The sequence below is a fragment of the Aedes aegypti genome, chromosome 2, assembly GCF_002204515.2.
Source record: "Aedes aegypti strain LVP_AGWG chromosome 2, AaegL5.0 Primary Assembly, whole genome shotgun sequence".
In the NCBI taxonomy this organism is placed as follows: Eukaryota; Metazoa; Arthropoda; class Insecta; order Diptera; family Culicidae; genus Aedes; species Aedes aegypti.
The window spans coordinates 367,749,019-367,764,840 of NC_035108.1; the positions used below are offsets into that span (position 1 = coordinate 367,749,019).

Below are 15,822 nucleotides of genomic sequence, written 5' to 3' on the forward strand. Positions count from 1 at the left end.
CCAATGTCAACAGATTTAAAATTTCTTCAACACAACGGTGTTAATATTAGTTAAATGATCCACCACGTAGATTGGATCTGCTCAGACACTGCTATCGGATGACCAAATGATCTATTTTCAACCATCGCTAATAATGGCTAATCTGATACTCTTCCATCAGCATCAACCGGGTGTACGTTCTCAATTTTTGCTCGCCATTATAACCATCCAGATGTTTTCCGTTCAAGATCAACTCATGGTTGATCAACCGACATTGAAAGACGGGTGCCAGACACTTTATGTCATCGTCCATCTGCCAAAATTCATATCACATTCGATTACATTATGTTTCGCTTTTCCACAATAACCACCATCTGACCTTATTTTCCCTATCTTTTCCCACAGGACTGCCGTCAACCGTTTTTCGGGGGTTCGTTCTTCGATCATGAGGGTTTGCCCTACTGCGAGACCCATTACCACGCGAAAAGGGGATCCCTGTGCGCCGGGTGCTCCAAGCCCATCACCGGCCGGTGTATTACGGCGATGTTCAAGAAATTCCACCCGGAGCATTTCGTGTGCGCCTTCTGCCTGAAGCAGCTGAACAAGGGCACCTTCAAGGAGCAAAACGACAAACCCTACTGCCATCAGTGCTTCGATAAGCTGTTCGGATAAAGTGGGTATGGTCGTAGGTCTATGTGTCTTGTCTAAACGTTCATTCTATGTTCTCTGTTCTATTCCGTGGTATTGTTTGGGTTTTGTGATCCGTCGATGTGTGCAACGGTGTATAAGCACAGACATAGAGCCGTAACACTGGAAAAATTTCCATCGACCACCCGTTCAACGATCAATTCAAATCCGCAAATTTCAAATTCAAATTATAAACCTCATAACCAGAGCTGCGTGCATCGTTTCAGACTAGCGCCCTCTGCAGGCCTTGTTGTGCAAAGCAAGATTTCGTGATCGATCACCAGATGATGATTGTGTGAAATTAGCGATGGGATTGAACGGAATTTATTCTGAGAGTTACGTCTGTATGTCTGTGGTATAAGTATTTCTTCCGCTGCGAGACGTCCATTCGTTTCCAGCTAATTTAGATTATAATTTAGATTACGTTATTTTCTGTTGGCGTAACTTGATTGAAATGTTTACTTAACGGCATCGATATGTGGTTTTCGCGGAGGAATGTTCTGCGAAATGCCACGCCCCTGTCTGTCGGACGCGGGATTAGATTGTTTTATTGTTTTGCTGTTTTAACACATTTTAACTGTAACACGCAGTTATAGTGCACTGAAGATGCGAATAATGATATTGACACGTTTGGCTGCATCAGTGCAGGCCAGTCAAGTATTTAACTAAATCGAATGTCAAGGCGGGAGGTGCAAGTGAGGACTGTAAACTTAATCAGCACCGCAACTTAAAACTATTAAGTCAATCTGTAGTTTAACTGAATGATAGGAATATTGCAACAGCAAACCAGATTCGAGTGTTTGTCAACTAATACAATATTTACTGAAATTAGGATTATTCGAAATTGAAAAGAAAAATCGTTCGGCAACGTGGAATGAACAATTATTGATCTTAACAGTTTCTAGAAATGGTCTATCTAAAATTATATAACATGTTTGAAAACGTTAGTGAGCAACGGAAAAGTTTTACGAAGTATATAAATATTAACTACACGAAAATTAAAAACATTCACATAACACAAACGGACACGAAAGTTCGACTATGGCGTTCAATCCATCGTCATGCATCTGCCAACGATTATAGGGAAATAAAACTAAACTAGAAAATGGATCGATTCTCTAACTCTTGTATTAAACACACACACATACAATTCTAAGCAGTAATTAAATGCTTCGGCAACAGTTATCACGTGCGTAAAAAGATAATCTTTCGCGAAAGGTTCGATTATTTATCCGAAAGCCCTTAACATCTTTAAAATTCAGTATGATAGTTAAAAATGCGTGAGTTTTTATATCCTGTTCAATGGTTGTTTTCCCATGGTAGATGAAAATTGATTTTACTTTTAAGTTCATTCGTTTGATTTATACAGCACAGGCGACACCATTGTCCAAACGATCAAATTAAAATCCATGTTAGGAGCGGCTCACAACAGCGTCTGTTCCCCATGTCAGGGGCGGCTGATCATCGTCCGAGTGCCACAGAAGGACTCTAAGCTAAAAGGACTAGCGATTGGAACTGTAAATCTCTAAACTTCATCGGGAGCACACGTACATATACTCGCCGACGTACTGAAGAACCGCGGTTTCGGCATCGTAGCGTTGCAGAAAGTGTGTCGGAAGGGATTCTCAGGAAGGGATCAATGGTGCGAACGTTTAGAGGTAACCATACCATCTACCAGAGCTGCGGCAACACACACGAGCTGGGAACAGCTTTTATAGTGATGGGTGATATGCAGAGGCGCGTGATCGGGTGGTGGCCGATCAATGAAAGAATGTGCAAGTTGAGGCTCAAAGGCCGGTTCTAAACCGATACACCTGGAGATCACCACAGCAGACAGAATCGCAAATCGACCACGTTCTGATTGATGGACGGCACTTCTCCGACATTATCGACGTCAGGAGCTATCGTGGTGCTAACATCGACTCTGACCACTATCTGGTAATGGTCAAACTGCGCCCAAAATTATCCGTCGTTAACATCGTACGGTACCGACGGCTGCCCCGGTATGACCTAGAGCGGCTTAAACAACCGGATGTCGCAGCTGCATACGCGCAGCACCTCAAGGCTGCAGTACCGGAAGAGGGTGAGCTGGATGAAGCCCCTCTTGAGGACTGCTGCAGAACAGTGAAAGCAGCCATTAAAGATGCAGCTGAGAGCAACGTTGGGTACGTGGGACGGAGTCGACGGAACGATTGGTTCTACGAGTAATGTAGGCAGGTTCTGGAGAAGAAGAATGCAGCGCGGGCGGTCATGCTGCAGCAAGGGACCCGGCAGAACTTGGAACGGCAACAGCAGACCCCCCTCTTCCGGGGTAAAAAGCGCCGCCTGGAGGAGACGGAGTGCAAGGAGATGGAACAGCTGTGCCGGTCTCAAGAAACGCGTAAGTTTTATTAGAATCTCAACGCATCCCGCAACGGCTTCGTGCCGCAAGCCGAGATGTGTAGGAATAAGGATGGGAGCATTTTGACGGACGAGCGTGAGGTGATCGAAAGGTGGAAGCAGCACTTCGACGAACACCTGAATGGTGCTGAGAGCACAGGCAATGAAGGACGAGACAACGTAGGAAATGCCTCCGTCAGTACTGCGGGCGATGGAAACCAACCAACCCCCACTTTGAGGGAGGCTAAGGATGCCATTCACCAGCTCAAGAACAATAAAGCTGCTTGTAAGGATGGTATTGTAGCTGAACTCATAAAGATGGGCCCTGAGAGGCTGGCCATTTGTCTGCACCGGCTGATAGGCACAATCTGGAAAACAGAACAGCTACCGGAGGAGTGGAAGGAAGGGGTAGTATGCCCCATCTACAAGAAAGGCGACAAGTTAGATTGTGAGAACTTTCGAGCGATCACCATTCTAAATCCTACAAAGTATTGTCCCAGATCATCTTCCGTCGTCTGTCACCTGTAGTCAACGAGTTCGTGGGAAGTTATCAAGCCGGCTTTGTTGACGGCCGATCGACAACGGACCAGATCTTTACTGTACTCCTCCAAATATGTCGTGAATACCAGGTCCCAACGCATCACCTTTTCATTGATTCCAAGGCGGAATACGATAGTGTCGACCGCGTACAGCTATGGAAAATCATGGACGAGAACAGTTTTCCCCGGAAGCCCACGAGACTGATAAGAGCGACGATGGAAGGCGTGCAAAATTGTGTGAAGGTTTCAGGCGAACACTCCTGTTCGTTTGGATCCCGCCGAGGACTACGACAAGGTGATGGATTTTCAGCCTGTTGTTCAATATTGCGCTAGAAGGTGTTATGCGGAGAGCCGGGCTTAACAGCCGGGGTACGAATTTTACGAGATCCAGTCAATTTGTTTGCTTCGCGGATGATATGGACATTTTCTGCCGAACATTTAAAAAGGTGGCAGACCTGTACACCCGCCTGAAACGCGAGTCAGCAAAGATTGGACTGGTGGTGAATGCGGCCAAGACAAAGTACATGTTAGCTGGTGGGGCCAAGCGCGACAGGGCTTGTCTAGGTAGCAGTGTTACGATAGACGTGGATACGTTCGAGGTGGTCGTCTACCTTGGATCCTTGCTGACGGCTAACAATAACTCTAGTATGTAGTCCTTCACGTTTTTTTGCATCTTACACGAATGTTTTGGATAGATTCGGTTTCTTCACCACATCTCGAACTGAACTGCTAGGATTTCTTTCGAAAGCTTGAACTACCCGTTAGTGACCCTTAACCCGTATAGGCCTGAGTGAAAGCAAAAATACTAAAACCCTCACCGCTCAGCGAATTCTTAACGAATTCAAAAGATTTTTTATCAGCATACTGGCACACATATATAGTTTCTAGAAAGAAGAACTCGGAAATATTCCAGTGGCCGGAGTCATTCCGGAAAAACCGGCTATAGATTTGTTGGATACTAAACCGTTTCAATTCTCGAAAAGCAGAAATCAAACATAATTGTGCACTAAAATGCGTTCCTATAAGCAGATGTTCAGATACAAACTGGCCACTTTATCGTAAATTTGAGGTGTCTTGGGGACCCGAAACGGTCATTTGTTGGATCACTCAAATGCAGGGCTCAGAGTTATCCAATTCAATTGTTTCTCAAAAGTTTTACACTGATGTAATTTTCTTAAAATTCCGTGTTATAGTGGCCACATAATAGCTGATTCCGAAAATTTTCTGTGACTTGAAATTTGCCTACCTCCAGTAGGCGAATTCCGGAGCGTATTTTCTTCGAAGAAAAGAAACTTTTCTTGCTGGTGCGTAATGAAAGAAAATTTCTTCTCTTCGAAGAAATTGTTCACCGGAATTCACCTACAGGGGTACAATCGCACAGTCCCTTTTCATCCGACTTAACCCAGTGACCCACCGGAATTACTCCGGTCTCAGGAATTTTTCCGCCTTCCTCTGTCCACTTCTAGAAACTAGATATGTGTGCCAGTATACTGACAAAAAATCATTTGAATCCGTTAAGGATTCGCTGAGCGGTGAGGGTTTTGGGATTTTTGCTTTCATTCAGGCCTATACGGGTTAACGCTATACGTAGATCCATTTTTGCCACTTTTTCCTTTCCGCTCGATGGTCTAACGTTTGTGGTACCGATTTAGAACACAAGCCACCGTTGAACGTACCATTTCCAGCTTTCTGCTGATGGCACGATGAAATAGATCCGGATTTTTGAGGTACGTACGCAAAATTACTGTTCTTCCGACTCTATCTTCACAACGATTACACATCTACTAGTGAAACTTACACAGCGTGAACAAATACACATTGAACAAATTACACCCAAAAATTTCAAATGAAAATACTTGACGGGTAAAAAGTTACAGTAATTTGAAAGTGATGCAATTTGATTCCATACACCCTTTAGACTCTGGCCCGTTGAAAGTTTTACCAACTTGAAGTTAGCACATATAAAGTATTTTGAAGTTCAATTCAAACACAAATTTCACATTTCAAAAATGAATTAATGCTGATCACTCACTTTTTCGGAATATGAATCATCATTAGAACTGTTTTTCATAGTTTTCTAGCTCTAAAACCTATTTCGAGTTTGAGTTTATATTTGTTGGTAGCTTATTTTGTTTTACTACAAGACCTTTACCTTCCTCGACTTCTAGATCAAATTGGTCTACAAATGAGTATTAATTATAGGCTGGATTATCTCAAAATCCTGGCAATATGTTGCAAGGTTCCACATAATCCTGCACAGGAATTTCTGAAAATTATGAAGATTTGTCACAAAATCTTGGACAGGATTCACACAGAATCATCCACATGCATTCTATGGAACCCTTGGACAGGATTCACCAAAATCTTTGGCAGCATGCTTGTGAGGATTTGGGACATACTTTTGAGTTGGGTAATCACATACTCATCGGTAGAATTCTGAGCAAGATTCATACATAATGCTGCACAGCTATTTTGCAGATTCCGAAATACGATTACAAAATAAATCTTAGGCAAGATTCGGCCAAAATCATATGCAATATTCTAAACGCATTGAGTGCATGATTGTCGTTCAATCCTAGACAATATTCTCGAAACATCTTACGAGCATTTTTACAATTATCTGAAAGAACTTCTATGGGCATTATCTTATGAGGAATTATTACAAAATTCTCAGTAGGTTTTTCATACAATTTTAAACTGTATACAGGTAATGTTCAGGGCTATATTCTTATTAAAATGCTGGAATATATAAGGCAATCATGTGCACAATTCTCACTCAACCCTCGTTGTGATGCTCAGCAGCATAGATTGATTTTTGTTAGATATTACGAAAAAAATATTTCTTTGTGCGCAACAAGAAAAATTGGCCCACCTACAAATACTGTTTCTGAGATTTAGCCCGCGGTTCAAAAGGGTTGGGCAGGCTTGTTCTAACGGAATGGATCATTGAAGGTAGTTTTTGTAAGTGCTCACCGCATCAAAACAAAGGCGCCTCTGTATATGGGATTTAACATTGTGACAGCATTGCTGTTCTGTTAAACACAAGGCTACGGTGGCGCTAGTATGCTTTCCATAGCGGCGTTATTTTAATGATCCATTCATACAATTGGCCATCTATATGTGAATCATGCTTGATTCGATACATGTGCTTACAGTGCTCACCACCAGTCTTCGCAAACCTTCTGGATACATCACCCCTCGTTGACGGTGCTGTTTCAATATCCAAGGCAGCATCCATCAATTACGTCCCGAGTTGTATTGGTTATCTTGGATATCTTTTCATGGAACTTTTTGAATTGTGTGTAGATTATTCTAATGCCTTCCTCTTAGACTCATGATAAAAAAGTAACGTAAGTCACGAACATCCCTCAATCAAATATACACCCACAAAAGCCGGCTTCTCCCGGTTGTCATCTCTGCATATTCAACGATAGCATATATCCATACATATTCATTCGTATAGCTGCCCGTGGCTTACATCCGTTCATTCTATGCTGCTTACCGCCCGTCTCTATGCGTGGTCCATCATTTATGCGCTTGTATGGGTTTTTTATATCCAATTCGGCGCGCCGGGTTTGGGTACAGGGAATTCCCTCTTCTGAACCCATGCGAGAGCATTCGCCAGAGAACAGAACTTCAGTTTGAGTTGTGCCCTCCGGTTGTTCGCATCGCCAGTGACTGTAGTCTTCGTCCTCGTCGTCGTCGGTTCCCGGTTCAAACTGTGTTCTATTCGGTTGAACGGATCTCTTTGGAGCATTGCTTTTCGGTTTGCTTCTTACAAACTTTGGCCACCCGCATGTTGTTCGTTTCGTTTGCGTGAAAGTGAAGTGGTTCCTTCTATACTTGTGCATATTTGGGCAAAAAATCGGAAGAGAGGCCGGCATATCTTTTAACTCAGCAGTGCAACAAGGATCCGTTTTTGGCGAGCAGTGGAAAGAAGAAAGTAACTATCGTTTTGGGTTATTTTTATACTTACGGTGGTTTTGTTGCTTCTTAGTTCGCGTGGGGGTTTCCGAGAAACATCTGGGCGGCAGTAGATTCTGGAAAAAGCCCCAGGCGCTGTGGTTAGCCTTTCTCTATACATGTGTAACCTATATGTTGCGCTCTGGATGAGCGGATAGTGAAAATACATCTCCTGATGTTGATAGCAGTGATGCCAACGCGAAATTTGCAATTTATAATTTAAAATATTTGTTGCAGGAAATTTTCCATTTCAAAATCATTGGACAAATACAATTGAAGTTTTTCGACCTAGTTTCAGGTCCAGAGATGAATCTCAAGAAGAAGGGAATACAGTAACGTCTCAATCGTAGATCCCTCTGTGTTAGTCGGGCAATTTATAAGAGGGTCAATAGCAGCAGTTTTGTAAACAAAAATAGCGGTGACTAGGTACCATTTCTCTTTTACTAACACCAATATTAGAGACAGGAAAAGTTTTCGCTTCCGAGGGTAGTGTTAGTGAGAATATTTCCTTGAGACCTCTTCCTTTGTTGATCTTGGATCATTCTAGGTGTTTCTTGAAACAACTACAAATATTCCTAAAATACTTGAGGCACAAGTAATATTGGAGCAAATATCAATAGTGAAAAACATTATAAATTAAATAGACAAATTGGAAATAAAATAAACATTTCAGCTGTTTTATTTGCCAAGCAAAGAAGCTGCGTGGTTTTATTTTGGCGATTTGTTGTTTATTACGGAGAAAACTGTTTATATTTTAGTTTTTTCTTACTTGGGCCATAAGAGCTTGTAGCGTATAAACAAAATAATCAAAACAAATAAAATAAAATTTAAAATGATCGATTTATTTGTTTTATAATAATGGTTGTTAATACCCATGAGGTCCAAGTCCTCTGGTCAGTCGCTGGTGGTGACCAGTGAGTTAAATTTTCAGCACAAACGGTTGTCTGGTTCTCTAGATTTGTGCTCAATATTTTGTTATTCCGAATGCTCCGTTTTTCTGAAATCATCAAAAAGCACTTATTCCAGTTTGGTTAAACACTGACCATATCATGCTGCAATATACTCACTTAATTAGTGCAATCATGGAGGTGTCCAAAAAAGAAATAATAAAAGTGAAGTAATTGCGCCTGAAAGAATAGTAAAAAAGAAGCTTTAATCAATTATGTGTTATTATCTTTATTCAAGTGGCTTTTTGCTCATGGGGAGATCGTCACTCGCTAGAATCAATATCGGGGGTTTGATCCAAATACTGCATGAAACAATTTTTTGATGAATCTGAGGAGCTATTCTTGGTAGATTTCAGATGTATTTATGGACAAATTCTTTACGATTTTGAAAACAATGGAGGTATTTTCTGTAAAAATAATCAATCAACTTAAAACAACTCCTTGTAAAATGATGAAAAATTTCGAATACAAACGCTTGAAGGAATCCCTGTAGTAAATTCTGAAAAAAACTTAGGGAAATTCTAGAAGTTATCCATAGGCTTTTGGATTTCGAAGGTGTTTTCTGAGGATTGAATGAAATGTCTAGGAGTAATCTACAAAGGAGAGATGCTTAGGAAAAACTGAAGGAATTTTTAAGACAAATTTTTAGAATCACTTGACAGTTGTTTTAGGAGAAATTCCTGGAGGTGTTCTGAAAATCACTTGGGAAAATTTGTGTAGCAATTGTAGAAGTATTTTAATGGAAAAATCTTGGTTAGTAAATATCTGACATGTAAAACATTGCCTGGAAAACAAAAATAAAAGAATTCTATAAATGAACTCTAAAAAGTATTATTTTCAGATTTCAAAATTTGATGGATGTGATTTCAAAATTTTCAAGAGATTTGATGGAATTCATATAGAAATTACTTAATCTACTTTGACAAATATAAGGGCAAGAGTGATATATGTATAAAAGAAAATATAAAGAAATCTGTGTATGAACTATTTCTGGAATTCATAAAAAAAAACTGACGGAGTTTCAGAAAAAAATGATTCATTTTTAAGGTAATTTTTTGAAAAAATGCAGAACAATTACTGAAGAAGTTGAGAAAATCGTGGTGAAACCGACGTCCTTAGCTCATTGAAAATTTGTTGTTTTGCTTGTTGAATTAACCTAAAATCATTGTTGAATTACATATTGATTACAAATCTATCAATTCTTGATATCGCTCGATGATATATTAAAGAATATTTAGAGTGCGAGTAAGATCGACACCCTGTTGGGGTAAAACTGATAAGTGTACTTTAGACAAAATTGATACGTTGTAAACATCACAATCGCATGAAATATTGAAAAGAATGCTTCAAACATGACTTTCTACTTTTATGACCCCTTTAGTCAAGGGTATAGGGTTCATTCATTTATTTCATAACGCCAATTTTTGACCCATTCGTAACGCTTTTTGTATGAATGTTCTACAAATTTTGTATGAGCCGTAACATCATGAGGACACCCACCCACCCCTTCAGCGTTATGAAATTTATGAATAAGCCCATAGTACGTGAATAAATAAATTTGTGTGCTCTTCCGAATTCAAATCACATAAAAAGAGAAACCTCAAATTTTGAGCCAAAAATATTAAGATTAAGAGGTGGCGCAAGCGACTTTAAGGTAAATTTTCAAGTTATGAAATATGACCTTCAGTGAAGTCTTGATGTTTTTTTTTTTTTAGGGGCCCAGATAGCCGTAGCGGTAAACGCGCAGCTATTCAGCATGACCATGCTGAGGGTCGTGGGTTCGAATCCCGCTGGTCGAGGATCTTTTCGTAATGGAAATTTTCTCGATTCCCAGGGCATAGAGTATCTTCGTACCTGCCACACGATATACACATGCAAAAATGGTCAATCGGCAAAGAAAGCTCTCAGTTTAATAACTGTGGAAGTGCTCATAAGAACACTAAGCTGAGAAGCAGGCTTTGTCCCAGTGGGGACGTAACGCCAAAAAGAAGAAGAAGATGAAGTCTTGATGACTTTGTTATTCAACTAGGGTTGTCATGTCTATTACGGCTTAAACTAGCCGACGGTGTTTTGAAAAAACCTGAAGGTCGTAGAAACAAAAGTCAGTTTGGACAAATTGAGATGTAAAATTGTGAAAAATAATAGAATCGTTCTGGTGGGCTCCGATCCCATGACTCCCAATACGCTAGACTGGGCGCGTTAACCAACTACGCCACAGAACGGGTAACGATTCTGCAGCGCAATCGGCCAACCTGAAACCAAAGTCTGACACGACCCCTACACTTCCTACGGCTCTCTGAGATGCCCAATTCGACTCTTCTAAGTGTACCTACGAACAACAGTGAGAGAATTTATTTCAACTTCATGAATATTCATCCAATTGCGGATTTTATAACATGCTTTTGAAGCTAATTTAGCTGTTTTCAAACTGTGCTTACAACAAATTTAATTGAAAAATTGTTTTGACTTCGTTAATTACAAACACAACCAAAAACATGATTTTTCTATAAAAAAATCAAACTTCTACGAATTGTTGTTTTTTTTTCACCGAAAATTACATTTTACTGTTTAACTAGAGTTTATAAAGCATGTTGTTATAACTACAATTTGAATAATGTATATAATTTTTAAAAATTCAAAAAATATGTGTGTTATTTAATTATGAAACCTTTTTGAAGGTTTAACAAATAAAAAAAAGTTTCCACGTAAGTATTAACGTTTAACGAACAAAAATTTGAAAATTACAGTATTTTCAGTAGAAAACTCATGATTTTGGGAAGTTTTCGTTAAATAACTGAGTCAAAACTATTTTTTAAATCAATATGTTGTATCCACAATTTGCTTCAAAAGCATGTCAAACGATTAGGAATCGGCTAAGTCTTCATGGAGTTATGGTCAAACAAAGATGATTGTTTTTAGTGAGAAGAGTCACTTGCGCCACCTTTAAATCTTAAAATTATTGGCTCAATATTTCCCTTTTACTATAATTAAAATTCAAAAGAGCACGCGATTTTTTTTTTGTTTTGAGAAATTTTTGAAAAATAAGCTGCACCCATTAAGTTGTACATTAAGTTTTTGTTCCTCTTTTTAATGTATTCGAACTCTTCTTAATGTATTTGAATCCTCTGAGCAGAATATTAATAGAGAAACAAAAAAGTAGATTGGAGTAGGGTAGAAGCACCGGTTTTGGCCATACGCCAGTTGTAGCCATAGTGGATTATACACCATTTTACTTTGCCAATCAGCATGAAATCATTTGTGTTCAGTAGATCGCATTCATATGATAGAGCTACATTCATTTACTCGTCCAATTTGATTCAAAACATAAGAAAAACAATTCATTTTCTTTATAATTTTAGCTCAGTTTTGATATTTACACACATAATACGGAATGAAAGCTTGCATTTGACATATTTGTAGTATAAATACTGCTTCCCATTTAATTTTTATTGACATTTTCTCTTAGGCTGGCCAAAACCAGCGCTTTTACCCTACCTTGTACCTTCTAAGGGCATTGTGTTTTTGTGCCCCTGGAGTTATAGATAATTTCCGGAGTCGGCTTTCATGCAGGCTCTGCATCATGGAATTTTAAGAAAAACGCGTTAGCGTAAACTTTTTGAGCTACGATTGAACTGGATAACCATGTGTCCTGTATTCGATTGATCCTACAAGTGACCATTTTCGGTGAACTGTTATGCTTGATCTCTACTTTTCGAGAATTGAAACGGTTTAGTATCCATCAAATCTATAGCCGGTTCGTCCGGGCATTTAGTCCGAGTGGTCACATCTGGGTACATTTTAAACCCTGCAAAACTCTTCATTTATGATGTTCAATATCAGATCTTAATAGTTTATGCAAATTAAAATGATTGTCATTGCAAATAAGTAAAGATAAAATGGCATGTCCAATAATAGGCCTTTGTTGCCTGACTTGATCCAGTGACCGGAATAACTCTGGCCACAGGAATATTCTCGAGTTCCTCTGGTTACTTCTAGAAGCAATATATGTGTGCCAGTATACTGACAAAAAATATTTGAATCTGTTATGTATTCGCTGAGCGATGATGGTTTTAGTATTTTTGCTTTCACTCAGGCTTATACGGGTTAGTGTTTTTTTTCGGAATTTTCACAATGGTAAGAATTTGGTATGAATATTGAAAAAAAATTGTACGGCAAAAATTGAAAATAAATTGTTTTTGTATGAAAACTGAAAATAGGGAGTCGATGCCGGTTATGGACCCCCTACAGAAAAACATAAAATTAACACTCAAAGCAACTTTATTCCTATGAAAATCCACCGGGGGAACTTCGATTACATTGTTAGTCAGCAGTTTCAGGCAAAATATTTGGTTTGAGACGCATAAATACAGATATTTGAACAGTTTTGTAAATGAAACCACACAAGAGGGTCCATAATACGTATTTCCAGGTGGGTCCATAATAGGCTCGTCGGCAGCGAGCTGGATTACATGGGAATCAAATGGAGGGTCCATAACACGCTATTATGGACCCCGAGAGGGTCCATAATAGGCATTCGGACAACAGTTTTTCAAACGCATATTTCGCTGGAAAAATCGAATGATTTTGTATGTTTCATAGACGTACTATGAAGTAAAGACATTGAATTTGTTGTTAGACTCCACAAAACGTATAGTGTAAATCGCCAAATGTTGAACGGTTAAAGACGTTTTTATGTTATTTGATTTTAATGGTAGTTCTGATAGAAACGTTGCTAAAAAAAGCATTCAACTCCGTAGGCGATTGTTTAACATTATTCCTGTTACATTTTTGGCACTGTTATGTCCATTATGAAATAAAAAAATATATATTTAAAAAGATAGTTCTATATCCAATTGTTGAACACATACATAACCCATCTTATCCTAATGTTGAACGATTGTCGCTAAATGTTGACCGCTTTACACCCGCATTCATTCAACTTGCAAGTTCGCGCTCCTTGTCGGTTGTGACGACAGGGTAAGGTCCGCGAAGCACTTTCCCTGACCACTCTGGGCTGAGACGGACGTGAATCGTCCTCTTCGGCGCTCCATAGACTTTAGCGGCTTCTCCTAATGTACATTACCTTCGACATTACAGCATCAATCGCGAGATTGTGGTTATACTCCGGATAAATCGGCAGCCGATGCGTAATTTCAATCATGATGTAAACAAACAAACGGTGATGGCATTGATGCCATAGTGAAGCTAGTGACATTCGAAAAAGATTCAGGATATAGCCAAGGATGCAATTAATTATACTTTGCTAAATCGCGTTTTTCATCATTGCAACAGACACCATTATAGGATTTTTTTTTAAAAATAATTTAATTCAACAGATAATTAAAGCAATAAACAATACTATATAGGTATTTGCTACGAAAATAAAAAAAACTGGCAATACTGTTGATGAAACCAAGCCTGTGATGTTATGCTAGTGTTCAACAAATGGAAAATGTACGTGAAACGAAAGTGCAATTGAAATGTTTTTATGTAATTAAAAGGTACGAGTAAATTGTACGGATGTCTAGAAAATAACTAAAGTAGACTTTTACTGATATCGTGAATAGGTGCTTAACCCAATATACGTAGTATGTTTTACTACACAGCTTATTTCATAGCAGCCCCAGCTTAAGTTTTTTTCTACGAGAATTGAAATTTTCGTTTCACCTACCGATAAAAATTTTCAATAGATATTTCGTTTAAGAAATTAATGTGCTAATTAAATTTATTGTGTCCAATAGTACAGCTAACTTACGAAATAATCTGTATAATTTATTGAAACTGTTTGAAAATGGTTCAATTTCCTGTTTTAACATGGTTTTTACAGATCGTTCAACATTTGGGTAGCGTTCAACAATTAGCGAATTACCCTATGCGTCTGAGATATCATTGCGGAAAAGCGTCTAGAATGAATTTTAGCTACTAGTAATAGACCCCACTAGCATTGAAACCCTAAATTGTGTATCATCAAATATAAAGCTTCATAAATCAAAGAGGTTAAAGTCGACAAACATTCGTTTCATTTCCCATGGAATTGCTCGGAGCAATGAAAGACATCAAGAGGCTTTTATTATTATTGCTCGCCCGGCTTATTCAGTCTTCTCTCGGGCAGCCAACAGTCTCTATAGTGAGTGTTCGTGTCTCCTCCGGCGCTTTACCGGCATACTGTAATTTGAAGTCAAGTGAAGTGCCAGTGTGATACAGTTTTTGGAATCGGAAATAGTTGTCGTCATCATAGCTTTATCGAAACCGCAAAATATCTGTGTGACAATTCGTCATATTGAGTGGGTGGAGAAAAATTAACAGCATTGCTTCATTTCGGGTAGGTTTGTGTTACAGTTGTACCGATTGCCAATTCCAATGACAGCCTGGCGAGACTTATCCAAGCCCAGGGATGAAGAGTGGAAAACGATATCAAGTTGCAATATGTACTGTCTTCAATCCAATCCAAAGACACAACGAGAAGAAGATGAACGGTTGGTTACGCGGTGAAGCCACGTGAGGCAAACTCGGCAGAGCATTACGTGTGAGACTATCTTCGGTGCGCTGATGATGTGGTGACAGTCGTTAAGGCTCATAGAATTGAATATCGTGGTGTGGTGAAGATAGTGAAGTTTGTGGTTTGGTTGTGGGTTTCTGGCGGGGTATTGTAAGGACTTCTTTCATACCTGGCATCGATCGAAGGCCATCTGGATTATCTATTTCGCTGATGACCGCAATTTGAGGTTGAATCTATTGAATCGCTGGACGACAGTGTTGCTTTTGGGGAATTGTTCCAACTAGAATAAATGGAAAGAAGGGCGGAATAGTGAACTCGATACCACAGTGGAACTTATTGATGTGATGTGAAAATTTCGAAGTGTTAATGTCAGAGAAACGATTCATCAAATTAGAGGCTTTTCTGCCTCACTAAGATAAGACCAGTCGTTACTGGAATGTAACCAATATGAATCAAACGCTGCTCAAATTCAAATCAAACATGATATGTAATAATGTGTCAAGGTATTTGATATCAATTCGATCATTGCAGCACGATTGTGTTGTGGTCATTCGAAATCAACAATGTTATTAGATGTTACAAATGAAATCATCTCTAACTATGATTAGATGCGAGATTGCGTCAATTGGAATGCCAGTTGTCTATCGAGTTCGATGACAATTTTGTCCTTTAATTGATTGATGATTACCTAATTGGCTTAATAGGAATGTATTGCAAAATCTATTGGGCTGTTGTGTGCGGCAAATTCAAAGTTATTATGGTTCAAGGGGCCTTCCTGAGCCGAGTGGCTAGAGTCCACGGCTACAGAGCTGAAGGTGTCTGGGTTCGA

General features: G+C 39.2%; 2 protein-coding genes across 10 annotated transcripts in view; both read left to right on the forward strand.

Moving 5' to 3' along the window:
- LOC5575182 (leupaxin) overlaps positions 1–1,871 on the forward strand; it is a 225,779-nt gene extending 223,908 nt beyond the window's left edge. For all 8 annotated transcript variants that reach the window (XM_021846577.1, XM_021846570.1, XM_021846578.1 and 5 more), the window contains one exon: positions 385–1,871. In XM_021846577.1, the coding sequence (XP_021702269.1) occupies positions 385–651 (267 nt within the window). In that variant the 3' untranslated portion in view covers positions 652–1,871. The remainder of the gene's footprint in view (positions 1–384) is intronic.
- A 5,340-nt stretch (positions 1,872–7,211) lies between these two features.
- The window catches only part of LOC5575181 (peroxisomal acyl-coenzyme A oxidase 3), a 52,217-nt gene continuing 43,606 nt past the window's right edge, over positions 7,212–15,822 (forward strand). The window contains exon 1 of one of the 2 annotated variants that reach the window (XM_001655512.2): positions 7,212–7,527. The gene's annotated coding sequence lies outside the window, so the exon portion shown is untranslated. Of the gene's footprint in view, positions 7,528–14,579; positions 14,817–15,822 lie in introns of those variants that run through there. The other variant, XM_021846580.1, reaches the window with a different exon arrangement.